Source organism: Bombyx mori, chromosome 6, assembly GCF_030269925.1.
Source record: "Bombyx mori chromosome 6, ASM3026992v2".
Taxonomy (NCBI): Eukaryota; Metazoa; Arthropoda; class Insecta; order Lepidoptera; family Bombycidae; genus Bombyx; species Bombyx mori.
The window spans coordinates 459,663-484,580 of NC_085112.1; the positions used below are offsets into that span (position 1 = coordinate 459,663).

At 39.4% G+C, this 24,918-nt stretch overlaps 1 protein-coding gene and 1 long non-coding RNA gene across 2 annotated transcripts; both read right to left on the reverse strand.

Annotated features, from left to right (window-relative positions):
• Positions 1-1,040: 1,040 nt before the first annotated feature.
• On the reverse strand, positions 1,041-2,015 carry LOC134199021 (uncharacterized). Its single transcript, XR_009973336.1, has 2 exons — positions 1,348-2,015; positions 1,041-1,262 (listed from the first exon to the last, which is right to left on the reverse strand). It is a non-coding gene; the product is annotated as an uncharacterized LOC134199021 (long non-coding RNA).
• A 5,002-nt stretch (positions 2,016-7,017) lies between these two features.
• Positions 7,018-18,455, reverse strand: LOC110385264 (retrovirus-related Pol polyprotein from transposon 297). Its single transcript, XM_062668916.1, has 2 exons — positions 12,738-18,455; positions 7,018-8,064 (listed from the first exon to the last, which is right to left on the reverse strand). The coding sequence occupies exon 1, from the start codon at positions 18,080-18,082 to the stop codon at positions 12,896-12,898; it is 5,187 nt and encodes a 1,728-aa protein (XP_062524900.1). The 5' UTR covers positions 18,083-18,455; the 3' UTR covers positions 7,018-8,064; positions 12,738-12,895.
• Positions 18,456-24,918: the final 6,463 nt, after the last annotated feature.

The following is a 24,918-nucleotide window of genomic DNA, read 5'->3' on the forward strand; positions in this document are numbered from 1 at the left end:
GTTTAAGCGTTATTTTGCTGTCATGTGGTTTTTTTGTTCAATTATTTCTTCATCTATATGAGGCAGTCAGCGCAAAAGTCTCCTAAGCTTATCATAGTTAGTATGAAGATAATGAGGGTGGAATTTATTTCTACACTGCTTCGTAGGCAAAAACATTACGCGCAAAAATAATGTTTACAAGGCCATCTGTTCTTTATGGATGAGACTATGGAGAAGTCGGTTTTGCCTTCAAATTGATTATGTTCTAAATATTATATATAAGCGCGAATATGAAAAAATGTGGGTTAGGTCACTTTTGCACTGACGGTCTCATATATCTGCATGATGCCGACGCTGTCAATGCCACGACAAGTAATATAAGTAATATAAGTTAAGTGTTTACCGGATTTTATAGACAGCAGAATGTGAATACAGATCGACCTCTGACCTGTCGATGTATGAACACATAGTTCAGATGCCTCAGAAGTTGCACCATGTTCAACGTCCAAGATCTGTGTTAGTTGGATGTTACACAGAACGCTCAATTTTTATTGTGTAGCTGTGCTTATTTTAAGCGGTCGAATACTTCTGTCGAGAATAATTTTGTTAATGAGAATATTTTTAATTTTATTTTTTTACCAATATAAGTTTTATGATTGCATTTATATAATTTTCCTCGTCTGCATTTTCGGTTTTTTTTTAATACGAAAAAGACATCACATTTGTAAGTAAAATATGTTTTGTAGCAAGACTTTAATTTTAATAGTTGAATAATTGTATGATAAAGATCTCTTATTTTCCTTGTTTATTGTTTTATTTCACAAAACTTTAATTACTACATTCCTAATAATAATAAATTATATTTCATTTGCTACAAGATTCTGCAACCACAAATTTTATTGTCCTTGTAGGTATCAGTATTATAGTCTCCAACACAGTGTCAGAGTGTCAGTGTCAGAAGGAATAAGCTCACCACATAGGTACTCTTATATGTTGATTGCCCAAGCAGAACAAGTAATTTGCAGCAGATATATTGTGAGCAAACCAATAAACACAGTAAAAACAGACTCAAAAAGTTTTAATCATTGAAAATCTTGGATTGGCACATAATAATCTGAGATTAGTGTACTAAACTAAGTCGCTGTGATATAAACATAAAACCAAATGTTTCTTATACATTATATTAATATCTATGTCACAGTTCTTGTCTTTATTTTGTAATTCTCTTTTCCGGTCCACATCTCTCTTCTGATCACCTGACAGTGGCAGAATTGTTGAGCCACCTAAATACGAAAGATATTTAAAAAATCTCCCTAATAAAACACTAGATCGTGATTTCGGATTTAGCTTTTAAGCTTGATCCCTTACATTTTAAGCACTTCGAAGACCATCTAGATCTATCTATAAGAGTCAGAACTATCGTCACTATAAGAATCCTCATAGCTATCATAGTACTCGTAGCTACTGATGTACTTTCTTCTCTTTAATTTTCTTTTATCATTCCTTATCATTTTCCGTATTGTATTAGGTGAAGGATGATCATGATGCACTGGCTCAAAATATGCTCTGGCGGGCACTATTATTGGTGGCATTTGATAAACTGGTATTGGATACGTCATGTAATTGGGTTTGTCAACTTGTTTTGGCAGTGTTAGACGGTGTTTTGGTTCTTGTTCTTCCTTTCTCCTTGACATTAGCTCCGTGACATCTGGCTTAATTATTTTTCGGCTGATATCTTTATTTACATTTTGATCTACATTGTCAACTTTTGGTAACCCATTTGGTAATTTTAAGTCCATTTCAAAAATATCAGCTAGATTTAATTCTTTGCTGTTGAATAGCGACATACTGTTCAAATCTAAACCATTTTTTATGTCTGAACATCTAATTTGCCTTACGATTAATACGAATGACAATATTGTACCAAATCTTTCCATGATTGTCGAGAAATGATTTGTAGTTAGATTTATTAGGTCTCGTATATGATTACATAAGCATGAATAGCCTATTCTAGTTGAATAAGAATGGAAGTATTGTGTGGTAAGTCATGTTTACAAATTATTTTTTGCTGAGGGAACAAAATAGATTATAATTCTGGGAATTCTGGGAATAGGAAACGTTCTATTCTCAAAGATAGTGATTGCACTGATTATTATATTAAAAATCTATTTTTATAGTAAATTCGTTTACAATTCTACATAGAAATTAGTTTTATATCTTTCATATTTTCCCATCTCTGTCGCCGTTGTTTTCTTGATATATCACATTAATTCTAACTGCTTTAGCAAGCAGCGAAAGCACAGAAAAAGTTAAACGTTAAAAGAAGTCCACTTTCTTTACATGTATTTTGTACCCGCGATCCTAACTAATTATATGTGGCGGATAGCCATCACACAACACAAGATATTCAAGTTCCGAATAACAACATTTGGACCGTCGGTCTACCGAGCAATATCACCCGCTCGGTGGATGATCTTCCCTCCGTCGTTAAACATTCCAAATATCTAATAAAATCGTCACAAATAAATAGTAATAGATAAATACGCTTTACTGTACAAAATATAAAAAGCACTAAAATTTGTCCACAACTGCAGAAGAACATATTCACTCAATAACATATATTGGAAACGTCTGGAATGATAATTATAATGGGAAGATGTTACTAGCGAACTAGGCTACTACTAGGAAGTAATGCGTCAAAAACTTTTTTTTTAAACCAACAACTACTTTATACCTTGTCTTCAACGGCTTTCGTAATACAGCAAGTGCATTGTGTTAAATTATAATCAAACTGAAAGAATAGTATAAACCTTCATGGCTTGAATTCAACGGTATGATGGTATACCGTTGAATTCAAGCGCGGTTATGTGTTCCGGCTTACAGAGGAGGCCAGCCACTATTTATGATCCATAATAACGAGACTACCATCTGATGTTTCAAGGTTGATTCTAGCATTCGCATTTTTTCATCTACAGGCTCCCATAAACAATTAACACCAAATGTCATCCAAATGCACTATGAGTATCCACGACAAAAGAATAACATCGTGTAATAAACATAAAATCCACAACTGACTCATGTCTCAGGATGAGTAGCGGATTCAAGTTGTGATAGCTATGTCTCTCTATGCTCATCTAGAGCGATAGAAAAAAAGTGGGAAAGTGTGCCCATCACTTCCAGTAGAATAAAGGTAGGAAGAAGAATTTTGCATAGTCATGATCACCATGCTTGTGTCAAAGACTCTCAAAGACGTAAAAACATATATGATTATACAGTTTATTTGTTTAAAAGAAAAAAGGTTATAAAAATAACAAAAACAAACAAAAGTATGTACCTTAAACTTAATCTACGTTAAATGTAAGAGTCATATTTGTAATACGCTTATCGCCAGCCGGATGAAAAACCACCTTTCTATGGCCTTTATCTAAGATATGGTTCGATATATCTTTCCGTAAAACTCCCCTACTCCCTCTGTCTTTGTGTTCTTCATCTTCAAAAACAACTCTAGATTTAGAAATTCCTTTATTCCTAGATTTAAGTGCTTTACCATTTCTACGTTCTCCAAGTAAACTGGCCGCTTCATCAGAATTTAAGCGTTTCTGTAGTTTCACATCGCCGTTTCTTGAGATGTAAGATAGGACGGGCTTAAGTAGCTCGTCATCACTGGTGTCTGTCTCGTCTCTATCGATGTTTCTTCTGCTATCACGTAAGCGTCTGTTTTTTAATCGTCTCCCGTCCCTCCTGTAATCACGGTCTGATGAGCCACAGGAGTCGTAGCTAGTATCTGAACTTGATTCATCACTATACCCATTTCTAGGTCTGTTTCCAACTGGCGATGGCGGAAATGGTACTATAATTGCTGGTGGAGGTATCACCATGCCTGGAGAGGGATACATAGCTGGCATTGGCATCGGCGGATTTGGAGGTAAAGGTGTTGGCGTGTCTTCGGAATTTCGACACCTACATTTCAGATGACACGGAGAGCAATAGGAGAAGAAAGCTGGGGTGCAAGACGGAGTACACAAACAAGGAGGACAAGGTGGGCAGTTTTTCGGTCTTGGCGTATTTTGGCAACTTAGTTGAGCTGGCATGGCTGGTACAGCTATTTGTACTGGCATAGGCATAGGAAAAGGAAAGGCTATTGCCACACTAGCTTCTGTAGTTGTAGTCGTTGTGGTTGTTGTGGTTGTTGTGGTACTTCTTGTTGCAGGCGGCAGTTGAATGACTTGTACTGGCAGCATTACAGGTGGAGGTGGCACAGCAAATATTGTCTGCACTGGATACATTGACATCGGTATCTGGAGGTCTGCCATCCATATTCTTGATAATAATAATAAGGTCATCCATAGGCGAGGTATCTATTAAAAAGAAGTTGAATTAATAAAATATACTTTATAACACTTATTTTTATTTTTTCATAGATAAAATTATATTATACATAATGCTGTCACCCATTTTATTTCTATTTTTTTTATAACAACTAAGAGGCAAACGCGCAAGACGGGTCACTTGATGGTAAGTGATTCACCGCCGCCCACGGTCACCAGCGTTTACGCCAGTGCGTTGCCTACCCTTCAGGTAAGAATATGCTCTTTTCTTGAATAACCCAATGTCGCAGTTGTTGGGGAAGACCGCTGATGGCCACGAATTCCAGAGATTTACTGTGCGTGGCAGAAAACTGTTTTTAAAACGCATTGTAGTGGAACGCTAACCATCCAGATGGTGCGGATGATAGTTCCGGCGAGGTATGAGTGAATCTGCAGTACATACATATGTTGTAATATTATAATTTAAAGTACCAATTTGTGGCAGAAACTACCGTGAGTTTGTACGATGAAATTAGTCGGACTAGAGGGTCGTGGTTTTCCCCAATAATTATAGATATTCTGGCACGGCGGTACCGACCTTAATAACTACCAGAATTGAATAAATTATAATTTTAATCACTCACATTAATCATTTTACTAGCGCTCTATGACCGTCTCACGATTAATCTTAACATTTTCTCCATTGCACTCTTTATATTAACACGTGTTTTCTTACATAACAAAATTGCATTGTGTGGGAACTCAGTTGGCGTCGTTTAATATTTGTATGGTACTTGATATTTTATGGCTTAGCTGAGCGATAATATTGAAATTGCTTATTTTATGATTCTGGCACACGAGAGGTCGACTTTAGAGTCAGCCGTTGCTAGTTTCTGATGGGTATATGAAGGGCCACCCGACATTAGGGTCGTTTTTGGACCCTATTGACAACGCAATGGTTGGAATATGAGGTCAGTCTCGATTCCAATTGAATAGGGGCTGCTCTACACTTCACGTTTTTAGGAACTGCGACATATTGCCCGACACATCGACTCTTGGAATCATTTGTGTCTTTCGTTTGCCTCTTGTATCTAGATTGTTTTTTATTGCTTACATGGGTGGACGAGCTCATAGCCCACCTGGTGTTAAGTGGCTACTGGAGCCCATAGATATTTACAACGTAAATGCGCCACCCACCTTGAGATATAAGTTCTAAGGTCTCGGTATAGTTACAACGGCTGCCCCACCCTTCAAACCGAAACGCATTACTGCTTCACGGCAAAAATTGTCTGGGTGGTGGTACCTACCCGTGCGGACTCACAAGAGGTCCTACCACTAGTAATTACGCAAATTATAATTTTGCGGGTTTGATTTTTAATACATGATGTTATTCCTTCACCGTGGAAGTCAAGTACGCATTTCATTAGAAAAATTGATACCCGCCTGCGGGATTCGAACACCGTTGGATCGCTAGATACGAATGCACCGGACGTCTTATCCTTTAGGCCACGACGACTTCAACTTACTGGGCCTACACACTGGTTATATATTTCTTGTCGATTAGGATTCATATGCAAACTTAGTGTATAAAATTATAATGTACATAAATTAAATAAATATGACATCTGTCCGTTCTAGCCTTGGAGATGGCGGCTCCACGTCATGCCAGAAATACTGTTTCTCCTAGAAAATATCAGTTGAGGATCATTGTCAGTCTGCACTATTGGGTCTCACCATCCTGCCTGTCTCAGTTAATATTATGTGTTCCTTTATTTAAGAATGGGGTAGGCATTTTTGCGATATAATGGATCATTGTACTTTTGTCTATTGATGTGTTGCGATATTTACGATTCAATCTCTCTCTGTAAATGAGTTTCGATGATCACTACAAAGTTCCAAATATATAAATACTTAATTAGCACCAGATGCGGCGTGTGTTCATATAATAATATGCTGATTGACAATATGGAAGGAAATACTTAATGACATTAGTTTAATATATTAATCTGACCAGGTCCCTGATCTCTAAAGAGAATGATGCCGCTGAAGATCAAGCTTGCTGGAATAATGTCGTTAGCAGAATAGTGTTGTTACATGGAGATCACAACACTCATTACTGACGAACGTACGTAATAAAAATTTTTATTGCTTAGATGGGTGGACGAGCTCACAGCCCACCTGGTGTATAGTGGTTACTGGAGCCCATAGACATCTACAGCGTAGACACGCCACCCGCCTTGAGATACAAGTTCTAAAGTCTTAGTATAGCTACAACGGCTGCCTTACCCTTCAAACCGAAACGCATTACTGCTTCACAGCAGAAATAGGCAGGGCGGTGGTACCTATCCGCGCGGACTCACAAGTGGTCCTACCACCAGTAAAGTAAGCGTCAATCACCGTTGAATATATTTTATTTACGTTAGTCATATTGTTATATCGTTTTTCGTCATTGGCAAAATCTTTTTGTTTATCCCTGCAATTAATTACTACTCTCCTATTCCTTCATTTTCTTCATGTTACTATTAACTTACCCAACTACAAACTTCTGTAAACAATTAATTTAAACATCACTACAAAGTGAATGTCACCATCCTATTAGAGACACAAGATTGAAGCCACAATTGTATTGAATATAGACACAGACACCATTCATTTTCTGGAACGCATGACCAGACAGAATAGATTTTGTTCTATGGTAAGCAGAATAAGGAATCGTACTTAATACACTATATTGTTTTAATAATTTATTGTTAGTACAAAAATACAAAACAATATAAATACAATTACTTCGGAAGCTGTGATTTTGTTGATTTTACAGAACCTGTTTTCTGAAAATGCTTCTTGGGACCAGACCTTTCAGCCGCAACTTCTGTTTTAATGACCTTTCTTCGTATGTCATTGTTGTCTTCGATACTTGAGTCTTTGTCTGTGTTCATTTCTTCAATTTCTTTCCCATCGAATGTTTCTGCTTTTTTTTCACCGAGCCAACTTTTAGCTTCGCCTTTAGATATTTTCTTTTCATATATTACGTAACCATCCTTGGTGACATATTGCAGTATTGGAGTAAGGAGCTCTTTTTGGTTGCTTCTTCTTTTGCTTTTCCTCATTCTGTGTCTCTTCAAAAACCTTCTGGTGTTCTTACCTCGACCGATACCTTTATTCCACCAACTTTTTTCTCTAGAAGTATCACTAGATCTTGATGAGTCAGAACCAGTTGTATCAGTAAAGATTTCATCACTATCAGTTGTATCAGTATCGGTATCAGTATCAGAGTAATCTGTACCAGTACTGGTGTCGCTGTGATATCTATGGCGTCTCTTGCGATGCTTACTTTTGATTCCATTTTTCTTATTTTTTTTGTATTTTTCTGTTTTCTTGTAGGAGGGATCAGGCGAGTAAAACGGCATAACTATGACTGGTAGCTTATGCATTGGTCCTACTCCAGGTGGAGGTAGGTTTGGAGGTGGCAGCATCGGTTGCATCATAGCCCCAGGGAAAGCTGGCATTCCAGGAACAGGTATAGGAATTGGAGGTGGTTGACTATCTGGTGGGGGACTCTGGTAAAATGGGGGAAGGAAAGGTGGCATTGTGGGTATTTCCGGCAAATTTGGGAGTTTAGGCAAAGTCGAAACATCAGAATTTGTTGGCATCCGGCAGTGCATTGGGAGGTTTTGGGGTAAAAATTGTATGTTTGTTGGACATAACGGAAGTTCTGGTTCTGCTCCGACCCAGCAAACTAAAATGCAAAATGTCAGTGTTTCGGAAGTATGCATTTTATCTGAAAAGATGGAAGACTGTTTATTAAATTCTACAATTAGCTAATAACACAATTATTGTAATGATTATAATAATAAGTGACTAATAGTAGGCCTTTTGGTCAAATCATGAGATCAAGTAAGTGTGGTGTACCTACCACTGTTTTAAGTTTTCTGAACAAATATACAAGTGAACAAATTACGAGTAAGTAGTACAAGATAATGCACTTACGAATGCTTCGAACACTCACACAGATTATTATTTATAGTATTGGTATGACAGTATTAGTGACCATAGTAGAAGTTGTATTTAGTATATTTATATATACTTTTTTTAGCCTTTATAAATATATGAACGAAGCGCATGGCCAACCAGGTATTAAGTGGTCATCGGAGCCCATAGACATCAACACCTTGATACATAAGTTCTAAGTCTCCGTTTTTACAGTACCACCCTTCAAAGCAGAACGCATTATTGCTTCACGCCAGAAATGGATAGGGTATGTGGGCTCGCAGGACGCCCTACCACCAGCAATTTCGCAAATTAGAATGTTTGCCTGTTTGATTTATATTAAACGATGTTATTCCTTTACCGTGGCAATTAATCGTGAACATTTATTGTTAAGTACGTATTTCATTAGAATTGGCACGCGCCTGCAGGAACGCCGGCACAGTAGTCGTGTCGCTCGCAGGCATCTTTTCGATTCAATCGAAATTTCGATCTCACATGTCGAGATGGGCACCAGTATTTTATTTAGGTATAGATGCCAGCCACTCTGTGGACTCTAGTGACTGCTTCATACCTTTCCAAATAACTATGAATTCATCTGTCTATTCATATTAGTAAAAAAATCTGATTTCCATTACCTCATAATCACTCGACTTCAGATCCTAGTACTACTGACTTCAGTTTCAGTTATAAAAATGATTTCTAATCGGAATCGGTGCTCTTTTGTTAGCTTTTGTGCCGATTAAAAGAGCAGTACAAAAAGACTACATGTGTCACAATGGATTTTATGTAACGAATCAACAGTCATTATTGTTCAATATTCATGCGTCGTTATGTGCTCCCATTGTATATTTTTATTTTTGTCCTTTCTATGTTCCATGAGTGCATTTAAAACAATTTAAAAACTATAACTATAAATAGATTTGATCTCGCGTTTTCATGGACATTTTCATTATGAAAGATATCCGTTTCCTTTTTCACAGATTAAAAATCCTCAAGAAATTAACTAAAGTTTAAATTTTTGCAATATATCTGAAATCATCCAAGGACTTTGGCATCCATTTTAGACATATATTCGTTCGTTAGATTAATTGAAAAGGAAAAACAAAACAACAGACTAATTTTAATGATTTTGTTTATTATGGAAAATGTTATCGTAAAGTAATAATGTAATTACACTCAACAATTTCGACTGTTATACGACTAACAAATTGCTCGAAACAATTATTTGAACTTTTTCGTTTTTTTTTTTCTACATAATTACTACTCGAGAGGCTATTTCTGTTTCCATGGTACGTGAAATTCTGGTAGAAGAGGCGATTAAGTAGCTTACTAGTTTCATCTTATGCCTTCATTGAAATAATATTTTATATTGTGAACTGGTATGATTGGCTGCCACCTGCCTCCTCTCCACAGGATAATACAACAGCTACTACATAAGCTAAGGCATAAAGAGGAAGGAGGGCGGAGTTAGTTCATTGATGTTGTGATACTCCGGTAGCTATATCTCACAAGGCGGCCCTGAAGAGCACACTTGCGTATTTACTACCATTCGCGCGAATGCTGTGTGTGGCGGTAGCCATCATACAACGCAAGATATTTTGACAGATGCCTGAATCTCGCTTACGACATTTTCAAGATAAGCTTGCATAAATACAAGTTCCGAACAACAGCATTCGGACCGTCGGTCTACCGAGCAATATCAACCGCTTGGTGGCAGATCTACCTTTTGTCGTTTAAGCCTCCCCAAACTGTGTGCTTAGTGCGAGTTTTTTAACGTTCTCGATAGCCTAAAAGTTAACCCAACTTTGTATGCAGTTGGAACAGCGCCCCTAGCGGCAAACGTAGGCAAACGATCCTATTCCATATAAATATGAGCTAACTTTTACGCTATCGAGAACGTTAAAAAACTCGCACTAAGTACACTGGTCCTAATGGTATATAAAGCTAAAATAACGTGTGCACTGAACAGTTAAACATTGCCTTCCTCGCCTACACGACCGAGTTTAATCAGATTGACTTCAAATATCTTTTCGTGTTAGTTTTCCAGTCGAACAAATTCACGGCGGTAAGAATAAGAAATAATAATTGAATTATAACATGCTTAAAGCGTAATAAACATTGTTGTTTATCGGTCAATAGAATAAACATGCTAAAATCATCATGAAATTTTCGTAATATTTTGTGAAGAGAATCTGTCGGTTTGCTGAATTAATGTTTAACCTCCACTGCACTTAATCATGCATATCAATAATCTATATAAAATATCATTTTTGATTGAATGTTGGAATGCTTGGGTTTTTTGAATAAAACTTCCAAATCGATCTTGAGCTTGAGTTTTCTCTATAGGTACAGGTTTTTCTTATTTTTTAAGTTGCGAAACAAGTTAGCTTGGCACGGCCATTAATTAAAGTGTAATGGTGTAGATAAACATAAATAAAAATTTCAACATTGGTTATTAAAATTTAGTAGACGTTAACATTATCAGACTTAAAACAATACTTATGGGCCCATCTTTATACTGTAACTTGCACGAAACAACGAATATGCCGGTGATCTCACGATACAACATTTTTCGGTTAGGTTTAATATTTTTTATTGATTACAGATGATCATCCTGGTTCTATTAACAACAATTACGTCCATCAACGCTCAATTCCCCCCAATTCCCGTCCAGTTCCAGATGTCCCAGCCAAACGGAAATCCTTTCCAGTCCCTCGGACCATCTTTACCGCAACAGATGCCCATGCATTTCCCATTTCAACAAAGGCTCCCGGCTGTGGTCATGCCGTATGTACCCAAACATCATAAAAAGACAAGATACCATAGAAGACGTTCCCCAAAAAGAGTAATAGAAGATTCTAACAGTGAATCTTGTTCTGATGAGGACTTTAGAAGATCCAGCAGAGTGCATCGTAGAAGGCAGGTCTTAACCCCCGTGATCTCGTACATTACGAAGGACGGAAATGTGGTCTACCAGAAAAAGGTAAAGAGAGAAAGAGCTAGAGATTGGCTTGATATTGGCAGGAATCCGTCGGAACTGGAAAATGAATGACGTGGGCGATTTGAACTCATTAGTCAAGAGAATTTACAGAATGAAGTTCATCTAGAAGAATTATTTTAACGTGAAATCACACAGCCGTTGTATATAAAGTACTAGTGTTTAATTCTAATTTTTTTTATTCGATATGTTTCAATATTTTAAATTGTCAGACCTTATTTATTTCATAATTCTTAGACTTTTTGTCCTTTGGCAACGGACAGATGCTTTCATCATTTTCTGTCAGTGTCCGCACGGGTAGGTACCACCACCCTGCTTATTTCTATAGTGAAGCAGTAATGCGTTTCGTTTTGAAGAATGGGGCAACCGTTGTAACTATACTGAGACCTTAGAACTTATATTTCAAGGTAGGTGGCGGCATTTACGTTGTAGTTAGATGTCTATGGGCTCCGGTAACCACTTAACACCAGGTGGGCCGTGAGCTCGTCCACCGACCTTAACAATAAAAAAAAATGAAACTTAATTACGATACTTGAGTCGTCTATTATCAAAGGTGGCAATCTGTGCATTTGGACAAAAAAATGTAATTGATATGTCAATACAGATTGATTTGAATTTAATCGTCTCCTTCAAAGAATACGGTTCAAAACCTGCATTAAATAAAGGTTAATACTTAACCTGTTATTTATCTAAGATGTCGTTCAGAAGAGTTTTGTGACTGCCAATTGAATACAAAGTCAATAATTCGTTTTTCTGATTTACCAATAATTGTCCAAAAGTCACATTGCCGGCTTTGATAATAGTCGACTCACTTATCCATGTCATAGCTTCCTACGTGAAAACTCCAAACAATGTCTGACTATAAACAATGAACAAACCGCGTTATATCATGTTCATTATGAAAGAAACAAAATGACTTCACGAAATAAAGAAAAAAGATAACAAACCCTATAAAATCTCTAACTTGACATTCATACTGACATTCACGCTACTAAATCAAGTCATTGAGTACAAACATTAGTTTCTTAATTAAAGTTCTCAAAAAAAATTTACAAAACTAACCATGCCTAATAGTTTCTTCAAAGTTCTATTATTGTTGAGTTTAATATTGGTCGTGGTAACATTCAATGTTTGCATTGATAATTGTGAAAACTGGGATTCAAGCAAAATACATATGAAATCAAATCAAATGAAATATTGGCCGTGGATGCCCGGTTATAAATACGATGACCCTCACTACGTCTGGCCGTTATATTTCAGCGGTTGAACACTGTTAATTTTATTAAAAGCGGTAAAATTTGTTAACAAAATATCTAAATAAAATTTATATGAAAAACAATTAGCGCGTTCTCCATTTTGTTTGCTAATTTAAACTTAGACATAATATTATGTAGGTAAGTCACGCATTTTCTCATTCTATAGTGAGGGGTAGATCTCAGGGGTATTTAAAACTATGGGTTAGTCACCAATATCGAATTTCGAATTTTAATCTTCCTTTATCACAAACAATTTTCAATTTTAAACAATAAATACATTTAGACGCGGGCGCACGCTATTCACACTCAAAACGGAAGCGCCCGGAACATAGATTATACACTGTTGAAAAGATCGACATAGATGCTAACTATGTATAGCGAGCGGGCATACGGCCGCGAGAGTGACGTACCGGTCGGTTTGCTACATACTCCCCCTCTAGTCCTGGAGGACGCCCTCGCTCCTGGACTAGCATCTCATTACTACTGGGCTGAGGGACAGGCGCAAGACCAACCATACCACCAGCTACGGGAGAAAGACGTGGAGCTTCAGCACATGGTTCAGCATGCCGTGTCGTCATATGCCCTGGAACTCGAGAATCTGTTTTAACATTATTTGGGGGACGACCACGTTTCTTTTTAGGCATCACCGGCCGCGGAAGAGCATCACTCTGATTCTCACGGTATAGAGTGAGATCGTTCACATGATATTTCCCTAAAACTTCATCAGGTTTGTCAACATGCGCGACGTGGTAAGTAGTAGGGCTGACCTTTTTAACGATGCGATACGGACCATCGCGTTTTGGAACAAACTTAGAAGTAAGGCTCTTAGCGCTCTTACTGAGGACGTGTGATTTGATGAGAACCATGTCACCTTCGTTGAATGTTTCAATGGGCCGTCTCGAACGATCAGCATACCCTTTAGCTTTATCTTGAAGCGTCTCTACACGTTCGCGCACCGCTGAAAAGGAGTTAACAAATTTCCTGAGATAGGGAGTTATTTGGGGAACAAAGTTATCTTTGTCTAGAACAGCACGAAGGTCATGGGCGACTTCTGTGGGGGACCTCATCTCTCTGCCAAATGACAAGTAAGCAGGTGACATACCTGTGGTGCGATATTTAGCGTTATTAAGAGCGAATCGAATCACTGGTAACATGTTTGGCCAGGAAGTGTGGTCACATTCCACGAGTTGTGCTAATAAAGTCTTAAGATCTCTGTTTTTACGTTCGGCGGGGTTTGCTTCTGGGTGATAGAGAGGGATAAGGTTTTGCTTTATCCCCAGGATGGACATGCATTGACGCATGACTGCCGAAATAAATTGTACGCCATTATCAGAAACTAGTCGGCGTGGAAGACCAAATCTCATAAGATACTCCTCAATGAGGACATGTGCACACGCCTCAGCAGTAGCTTCCTTCAATGGGAAAAGTTCTGTCCACCTCGTAGCAGTATCTTCTATTAGCAAGATCCAACGCTCCCCCTGTTTTCCAGGTGGTAACGGGCCGAAAAGATCAACTGCCAAGACTTCGTTGCGCTGGTTCATCACCGGCGTCTGCAATAGACCTGGAGGCTTGGTATTAGCAGCCTTATAGCGTTGACAATGGATACATGCCTTTACATAGTCGGTTATGACTCTTCTCATTCCTGTGAAGTAGAACAGACGTGAGACTTGTTGGTAAGTCCGGTCAATTCCTGCATGTCCAGCGGTAGGGGCATCGTGAAGCTCTTTGAGAATGTCGGTCACTTGATGGGCAGGAATGACTAATTGTGGAGCCTCGGCATCAGAATCCGGATTAAGTCGATATAAAACACCTTGTTCCATTAGAAATCCTCTTTCTGACCATCTTTTAGCAGCAAGTTCATCCACTCCTTCCAGTTCTGTGACGATCTTCTGTATTTCCGGATCAGTCAACTGGTCTTGACGTAACTGGGTAGGTGACTTGGTGGGCAGGTCGCAAATGACAGAACAGATGCCGCAGTTATTTTGTGTTTCGTTGGAACAGATCGGTCTACTTAACGTGTCAGCGACAACGTTAGCTTTTCCTGGGGTGTACTCGAATCTGATGTCAAATTCTTGGAGTTTAAGCGCCCAACGGACCAACCTACCAGCAGGAGACTTTAAAGAAAGCAACCAACGCAAGGGTTGGTGGTCACTGCCTATAATAATTGGTTGGCCGTCGAGGTATGGCCTGAAACGCTCCACGGCCCAGACTACAGCAAGCGCTTCCCGTTCTGTAGTAGAGTAGTTGCGCTCCGCTGCGGTGAGTAGGCGGCTAGCATACTCGATAGGCCTTTCGTCCTTGCCTTCCCCTTGAGCTAAAACTGCGCCAAGTGCATAGTTGCTCGCGTCAGTACGCAGTACTAAGGGTTGTTTAAAATTCGCTTGAACAAGTACGGGCGCCGTGGTCAGCAGACGCTTCAATTCTTTGAATGCCTGTGTTTGTTCAGGTCCCCAGCTCCATGTGTAATTCTTCTTGGTCAGTCGAGTAAGCGGTTCTGCTATCTTTGAAAAGTTTGGAATAAACTTCCTGAACCAAGAGCATGTTTGGAGAAAAGTTTTTAAATGTTTTAGGTTAGATGGTTCCAGCATATTAAGGACAGCACTGACCTTCTCAGGGTCAGGAGACACACCGTCTGGAGTGATGACGTGGCCCAGATAACGGACCCTTTCTTTGGCAAAAGTGCACTTTTCTCTGTTTACGTGAAGTTTAAATTCAGACAAACGTCTAAAAACAGCTTCCAGATCTTGTAGGTGTTGCTGGAATCCTTCTGAAATAATTAACAAATCGTCTAGATAAGCAAGTACTGTAACATCCTTCAAAGCAGCACAGGAGCGTAGACGATCAATAAGCCTTTGGAAAGTCGCCGGCGCATTCTTCAAGCCGAACGGCATTCTTTTAAAACGGTAAGTGCCTAGGGGGCAGACAAAAGCTGTTTTGTCTCTGTCTGCTTCTCGGACCATAACTTGCCAATATGAAGAACGAAGGTCTATTGTGGTCATGTAACAATTCTTCTTCGTACTCTGGAGAAGATCATCAATGCGTGGGAGTGGGTAAGTATCCGATTTGGTTACTTCATTTAAGCGCCTGTAATCCACGCAGAATCTTACATTACCATTGGACTTCGGTATCATCAATGCAGGAGAGCACCAGGCGGATTCGCACTCTTCAATGATGTCATCTGCCAGCATCTTCTCTATTTCATTCTTCATCGTCTCCTTCTTGGAAGGGTTAAGGCGATAGGGCGGCACAGCTATCGGGGGGTGATCTCCGGTGTCTATGCAATGTTCTATGAATGGTGTCGGACCTCCCCCTGCTGTAAAAATACTTTCATGCCGAATAAGGAACTCAGATAATGCTTGGCGCTCAGCTGATTGCAAGTGCATGCCTTCATCATCCCGAAGCATGTTAGCAGAAGCTATGCACACACCACGAGACATAGGTTCAAAAAGTAATTTATAATGCACCTTAGCATCAGTACTAAAATACCATTCATGACGATGAAAATCAATAATAACTTTGGCAGCATTAATAAAATCAATACCCAATAGAGTTTCATTATCATTAGAATCAGGGAAGATTATAAATGGAATGTTAATCACTATGTGTTCTAACCTCACTGGTAATATGGTTGTCAATACATCCATATTCCGAACATGCCCATCAGCAAGTTTGACTCGCCTAGTGGAGGGAGTAAGAGGGTGACCCTTATGCAGAAGGAGAGCATACGGCGTGTGACCAGCAATACAATGCTTAGCTGCTGTATCTATAAGTGCAGTACCCTGTTTACCGAGAACTTGAATTTTGAAAATAGGCCGTAAATGCAAATACCTATCATCACTCTCACGGTCGTACACGGACGCTACAACACTTCCCTCACATGTACAATAATTAAAATTCAAACAATTATCAATTTCCACACATTCGTTAATTTTTCCAAAATTACACTTACTGCCTTTTGTGTCACAGTCATGGTTAGTTGAAAATTTTAAATTATTACAATTTGGTTCAATTATTTGATTATAAGGTAAAATTGAGTTCTTACATTTAGGTCTAGTTCCCTGGTTATAACAAATATTTAAATTTTTACACTTTGTCCGAACATCCTGATTATATAAAACATGAGAATCACAAAAGGTTGGCATCTCATTATTACTAGTGCAATTACAGTTAATATTCTTTGACACAGAATCATTACAGGCATGAAAATAAGATTTTCTGGAAGTAGGGCCTCTGTTAATGGTAGCATAATTAATATTTGCATCCCGGTTACAAAAATTTTGACATTCAAAATTACTCAGAAAATTATTTTTGTCATGCTGCTTAACATCATACATTGCATTCTGAACAGGTAAATTAGAACTAATTGTGTTAGTATTATTAACATTACACTGAACACTATAAAACGCATTATTGTCATTTTGCACACCCTCGGAAAAGTTAGATTGACTTTGCTCACCTCGGTTGTTTAACTTACGGCACTGTTCCCGTGTATGTCCAAACCGTTTGCAGTAGGAGCACACTGGACGCTGTTTCTTCGTGGTCACGAATTGCTCTGCAGAACCTGGCACAGCAGCGGCAGGCGTGGCAACGGTAGGCTGGGCGACAGCGACAGGCACAGCGGTGGCGGGCACGACGGCCGCGGCGGAGTTTGGAAAGCGCGCGCGCGGCGCCGGGGTACTCGCACGAGCGGCGCACGGTTCAGGCAGACTCGCAGCCTGGGCCGGCTGGGCACGGATCGAACGCACACCACTAGTGGACGACACTGGTCTCGATTGAGTCTCCTCTATCGAATCTTCTATATTCCGAGCATGGTTTAATAATGAATTGAAAGATGTGATTTCTTCACGGCGCAATCTTGTGCGTATTCTATTATGAAGCAACCCGTATATCATATCAAGTTGTACTTTTTCAGTAATATCATCCCGCGGTAGCTTTGCCATAAGCGCACGAATACGAGCAACAAACTTGTCTGTGTTTTCTTTATCCTGCGGGGAAGCAAATATTTCCAAATATATTCTATGTGGTGGAAGGCGGGTGCCATATGCATATATTAAATTTTCTTTGGCTTCGTTCCAAGTGGAGATGTGATGCTTTAATCCTAGCCACCACGTAGCTGCATCAGCAGACAAAAGCATGGCTAGGCCTCGTATGATGTTAGCGTCAGATACTTGAACGCATTCTGTATAGCTTTCAATTGCATCTATAAAGGCCTCAACAGATTCACCAGGTGCACCGCTGAAAGAAGCTCTGCAACGCGCCAAGGTACCATCTACGTTCACTGGGGGCATCGGCGGAGGTGCCGGAGTCGACGATCTTTGTTCCATCACGTACGACATAATGTTCTTAAATGTTTCGGCCTGCGAACGTTGCAGCGAGGCCATCAACGCTGAAACATCATCCAAGTTGAACGTAGAATTGTTGCTACGTGATTCGGCGTGGGGGCGATCATGGGGGCTATCATGCTCCTCGTGATTTTCGTTGGCATTTGCATCTGCAGCGGGAATAACGTCGTCTTCGCGACGTTGCTGGCGATCTTGATTTCTAGTTAAAGGCATTCTTTACAATTAAGCACCAACAGCATACAATAGTTAGCAAATTTTTCACAAAAGCGTGCGCGCCATTTTGTTAGTCCAAGCAAGAAAAAAATTAGGAAACGTTGGGCAGCCAGATATAGTGAGGGGTAGATCTCAGGGGTATTTAAAACTATGGGTTAGTCACCAATATCGAATTTCGAATTTTAATCTTCCTTTATCACAAACAATTTTCAATTTTAAACAATAAATACATTTAGACGCGGGCGCACGCTATTCACACTCAAAACGGAAGCGCCCGGAACATAGATTATACACTGTTGAAAAGATCGACATAGATGCTAACTATGTATAGCGAGCGGGCATACGGCCGCGAGAGTGACGTACCGGTCGGTTTGCTACAATTCTTTTTTTAAATCTTGACCGTGTGTTCCAAGTTCGAAATAATGATCCACAACTTAATCTGGATGAACAACAAATAGTTTAATTTTGCATTCAACAAGATGAAAAATGAACACACCGACTTTCCTTTGTTAATATGAGTGTGTAATTTTTATAATTTCATAAGAGTAGAAACCTTTTTTTTTTTTTTTTTTTTTCTTTTTTTTCTTTTTTTTTTTTTCGGGTAGAGGGCCGAACCTCCTACGAGGTCCCCGCGCAAAAGGGGCGCGCGGGGTATGTGAGACTCAACGATCTGCATGGTGTTGTGAGCAGACCGCGGGCCCAAGGATTTTAGAGCCCACCCACTAAACGACTCCTCTGCACTCTTACACCCGACGTCCGATCCCCTCCGAGGTCAGAACCCGGATGAAGTAGGGGGGCTACCGCGGTCAACACTACAACCAGACGGCGCGGCTCACCCCAAGGACGCCCAGCCGACGGAGCCTTCGAGGCGAATCGAAGGCTCTGAAACGTCGGCCGTCTCGGTACGGCAGCCCGTCGGGCCGCCCAGACGGTGCCGCTGGTGTCCCGGAATACCCCGCTGGACCAGAACCAGCCTGCCGGGTCGGGACGCGATACACCGTCGACCGGTCGCTCTAATCACTCCACGGCAGCGCGCTAGAGTGCTGGTAGCGCGCCGCGCGGCCTCACCCCCTCAGGTCGCCCCTTGACCTTCACCGGGGAGAGGCCGCCACCTACAGGGGCCGGGACGTACGGGCGTATTCCCGCCTCCGGCCCCCGGCTCGACGGCGACGGATCGGTGCGGAAAGGGAAGAGCTCTCCCTCTCTCGCTCCGCCGCCTCCTTCTGCGAGATGGTGGACTCGCAGAAGTCGAGCATCGCCTTCCAGGACGCGTCGCTGCCGAGCATCGTAGCCACGACGCGCGGCAGCGAGAGGTCCTCTCCAATGACCGCGACGAGGGCGGCGCGTTGCTCGTCGAATCCAGAGCAACGCGCCAGCGTGTGTTCCGCTGTGTCTTCCTCGTCGCGGTAAGAGTAGAAACCTAGTGAAAACCAATTTCAATTTCCTTCAATTTCTTTTGTTTACCTATTTCGTTGTTGTAAAGTTCTTAGAAGCTGACGTAAACGTCGAATACAAAAAGTTTTTTTTTTTTTTTTGTGATTATTTCCTGTCTTTTCCCATTTATTTTGTGATGATGATATAATATGATGAAATTGACATTCCCGATCCTGCGGACAGAATGGAAAGCAGTCGACGTCGCCCAAAACACGTCATCTCGGATCCTCCCGATCCACTAACGGTGCTTTTAGGTACTTCAAGCACCGGTCACCGTTCTCGTCGAACTCGTCGCTTGCGACGAAGGGCTCGACGAGTAAATTAACCCTCAGACACAGCCCACTGAGTTTCTCGCCGGATCTTCTCAGTAGGTCGCGTTTCCGATCCGGTGGTAGATTCTGCGAAGCACGGCTCTTGCTAGGGTTCGTGTTAGCATCGTCATCAGGTTTGAGCCCCGTGAGCTCAATAATAACGCTCGATAAAAACGTCATGATTATGGCTAGGAACTCTTTGACGGGTCCGTCATAATGGATATAGTAGAAGTAAGGAACAACATCTCATTGTATAATAAAGTGTTCGCTGAAAGGGAGCAAATTAAGGTAACGCCAATACCGTCTTTACCATAAGGGCACACGGGGCCCGTGCTCAGGGCCCCCATTCTCAGGGGGCCCCGAAAGACCGACAATTTTTCTCACACGCTTATTCTCAAAACATTTTTGTCGAGCACATTACACTTTTTTCACAAATCAGTAATCAGAAGGTATCTACATATACCTACTATGCCTATAATAGAAGATTTTGCTCAACGACATTCCGAAAGAAACCGTTATCGAAATCGTAACCAAAAAACCAGCAGCTTTCTAATATCATTAATGAAATATTAAATCATACTGTATTTGATTACCTATAATAAATGGTCATACTCAGTAAAAAAATGTTATTATAATTCGCTTTTATTACTTTCCAAAAGGGTCTCAAATTCTTGTGTGCCCAAGGGCCCCAGCCTAGTTTAAGACGTCCCTGGGTAACGCCATAATAGCACTTGAAATATCAAAACCTAGTATCTGCATAAAACTAAATTTTACAGGAGAGCCGAAAAACAATTTCATATCTTTGACAGCGTGCCGTTTCAATAATATTAGTCGTACCTTCTTGAGAGTGATTGCAAAATTTGAGGTACATAACAGGCTTTATAAAAAAGTAGATTTCATGCGTCTATCACAAAAGATGTACGTAGAGGAGCAGTTACTAATAAAAAGATTGTTTTCTTAGATCAAACTTTTTGAGTGTGACAATTTCAAAACCTAGTAAGATCACTTGCTTTGTTTTCATCTAGTTCTAAAATATAATGAGTGGGGATAAACGCAAATTAATAGACTTAGTAAGATCACTTGCTTTGTTTTCATTTAGGTCTGAATTTACTGAGTAGGAACTAAATGCAATTTTATAAACATAGTAAGAAAAAACAGAATAAAACAACATAAATATGGGCAGAAATAAGCAGTTTTAATGAAAAAGAAAAAAAAACACATAATCGGAAACCAAACACTATTTGTTCACAGTAAAAAATCAAAAAATAATCACTCAAAATATTTGAAAACAGTCAAATAAAAATAATTGTCCACTAGAAACTAAATTAACTGGATTATTATTAATCGGTACACTTTGCCAAAACTTCTTTAAGCTAAATAAAGTTGTTACTAGGCCTTCCTTTTTACTTTCGTTAATGCCTCTTGGAATATTTTTTAAGGTTGGCATGTTCAAGGGATTGTGTTTTTTAATAAGAAAATCCAACTCCGAATACGGAGATTCAAAATCATTCCTATAAAACATATTACGGCACCCATTTACAAATATTACTTCAACCAAAGAACTAAGCCAAAAATTATTAATGGGAACAAGGTCATCATTGCGTCGCGGTATGCGTTTCTTTTTTACCCACTCATACGATTTTTGGAATTCGATAACTTCAATATGCAATCTGCAACCCAAAATTACATTCTTATAGTCTTCAAAATCGTACACAGCATCTTTTGTTTTTAATCTGCCTCTTCATATTGCCATGAACTCCATCAGCTGACATACGTGTGTGATCTTTAGTTAGGTAGGTATTACAAAGTCAAACTTTTTAAATTGAAAAACTCAGAGATTATTATAGTAACAAGTGATGTAAAGAGGATCCAATTTTTATTTTGAGCTGTGCAATTATCACACCACAATATCAAATGATTAAAATCTCTTTCTTTTCCGATCATTGCTGCAATTGCATTAACAATGTCATGAGCATCTCGTCCAGAATAGGCTTCATGCCATAGAATACAAATATTATTGACATTAGTTTTCTTTCTGATTGGTGCAAATGTCAAGTTGAAAGTTATCATTCTACTCAAGAAAAACGATTCTTTGACTTTAGGCATGTCGGGTAACAACATAACTTTTTGTAAATCCATCGAATAGTATCTCACAGAGGAAGTATTTTGTAGGGAGGCATCTTCTTGATACTTTTGTATTGCTTTACTTGCTTTAGCTTTGTGATCCTTGTATGCAGTTTTAACATCCTCTGGAATATTTGCACCTTCATTTACTTTATGTGTCGTAGTAGGTTGCAATTTTGGAAAACAAAAAACCTTGACAATAATAAAACACACTGAAGCGTACTTACATTTCACCATGTTGTTCTTTTAAAGCACTCAAGATCAATTTCGACCTATAAAACTGATTTTTACTCATTTTATAGACAAAAACACGAACGACGTGCAACGATTTTCTCACTTACTAAAGTTTCGCGGGAGTTTTGACGTTTATTTCAACCATTTCATTGACTTAGTATCTGCATGAACCATTTTAAATCCAAGTAACTACAAGCACTTATTAGGTTTTTAAAATGGTTGATGTTATATACTATGTTCTAATCTTGTAATATTTGCATTTTGAAAACCTTTACTGTAGATACTAGGTTTCCGACTTTGTGTAACTTCGTTTTTTACAAATTTTTGGGGGTTTTTGCTATCCTAATATGTGGAGAATGGTCTACAAGGTCGAAAAATGCAAAAACACACTTTTTTTTAAATTTGTCAGATACTAGGTTTTGAAATTGGACAGCCGAAGTGGAAAGATCTTAAAAACAGCGCCTTAAACTAACACGCATTACTTCACTCTGCTTAAAACTACTACAACAACTACTACTACTACTACTGCTATATAATTAAACTACCATATTATAATTTCAACTTGATATTCCGTGAGTCTTCCTGAACAGCAAGTTAATGTTAATGTTTAACTTGCTGTTTAATACAAGTTAATGTTTAACTTGCTGTTTACAGGTGAACAAGATGATGCTCCCTACCTCTACTCTATCTTAAAATTCTCTCTAAACTCTATTTTCAAAGAATGCCATAGATAGATTCCACATAATAAGCATAAATAATACACTTAATATTTGAAACTAATTACGTCAGGTAATTCTCACCCTATGAATTTGTGGTTTTACAATACTGCCCATTTGAAAACTAATTTACGTAAGTCTGGATATAAATTTTAAATTTATAGGAATTTTATTTGCAATATTGAATGCTGTTTATGCTGTGATCCGTTCGCTACTTCGCTTCGAGTAGTTCCGATTAAGTACTGACTGACAGCGCGTTTTTTTTTTTTCCTGCCTATGCTGATAGTCTTGAGAGGCTATTTCAGCGTAACCTTAACTAGTAGGTGAGCTCACGGGGCTCAAACCTGACGACGTTGCTAACACGAACCCTAGCAAGAGCCGTGCTGCGTAGAATCTACCACCAGATCGGAAACGCGACCCACTAAGAAGATCCGGCGAGAAACTCAGCAGGCTATGTCTGGGGGTTAATTTACTCGTCGAGCCCTTCGTCGCAAACGACGGGTTCGACGAGAACGATGACCGGTGCTTGAGGTATCTAAAAGCACCGTTAGTGGATCGGAAGGATCCGAAATAACATGTTTTGGGCGACGTCGACTGTTTTCCATTTTGTCAGCAGGATCGGGAATGTAGTTACCGGCGGCCACGATGAGAGGGTTCTCGTGTCGTGCCGCTTTGTCGAAATGTGACTGCGTGCCATTTCTTCAACGCTTTTATAGCCGATACCACATTCCTAGAATTATCGAGAATATTCCACACATTTCGAGTATTGTGTTTCCGCTATCTGGCAATAGATGGCGTTGTACTTCTCGAGCGTTCTAAGTGCTACTAGATCTTTCGATATTCGTTCGACTACTCGGCGATAGATGAAATTACTCTTACCGGCGTAACAATACGAATAATTATAGAAAAGTTCCGTCGCGGTAGGAATGCCGCGCAAACGGCTCACAACAATGACATTAAATACGTGTACTTAATAAACATTAAACGAACGCACGGCTCATTATTAGTTTGAACGTTTCTGCCGTGGTCGACTGAAAACCAAAGTCAACGACAACAAATTAAAGGCGATATGGAAACTGACACAACTCACTGTACTGCTGGCCAGCAGTAGTTTTCAACAATATTAATCTAAGTGTTCCAAATTGGCAAGGTAAAATAACTTGATAAACGAACTGAACGATCGCTAACGCGACGATCGCGCATATGCCAGTAATACATAGTCACGACTTGCGTATTTGACACACGTTGATAAACGACCTCTACCAGGAACGTTCTCAATTTACTGATTATTTACTGGCAGTAGAGCGTAAGTCACACGCATAGTTGACCTGCCTATTTCTGTCGCAAAGCAGTCTTGCGTCCCGATTAAAAGAGTGGGACAGCCAACGATTAAATTTAGGCTTCGACCTCATGCTTCAAGGTAGATAAAAAAATATACATGTTATCACTGGTAACCCCATAACACTAGGTGGGTCGTAAGCTCGTTCACTTATTTATCATTTAAAAAAAAGATGCTTCGAACTTTAATCGAATAGTAAATGTTGATTTTTTAAATCAATACAAGTAACTAAACTACACTCGGGGGACTTTTTGGCGGGAACTCGAGGAGTGAAGTTGTGTGATTTGTTTTATTTTGTCTATTTAATGTTTCGTCAGGTTTAAATGTGTAATAACGGTGGCTTATTAACTATTTAATATCCGTGAAAGTGCACAAATGTGGGAAAATGAAACAAAGCCGCTGGACGTGGCTTCTCGGGATCTTTCAAAAAGTCCACTGAAAAAATGGCCGTAAATTACCACCATTTTACTGAGATTATATTTCATCCCATATCATCTCATCTCACTCCATTTCATTTCATCCCAGTTAATTAATGTCTCAAATTAATAATGTTCATTTCATTTCACTCCATTTTATAATTTTTCATAAAAATAAGAATATAAATTAAAATAAGACATGACCTAAAGGTCTTAGTTACCAGGTCATATCATCCCTAAAAAAAAAAAGTGTTTGACATTT

What these genes read in the sequence shown, in the direction of transcription:
- LOC110385264 (XM_062668916.1), bottom strand. Translation starts at nt 18,082, where the DNA reads ATGCCTTTAACTAGAAATCAAGATCGCCAGCAACGTCGCGAAGACGAC.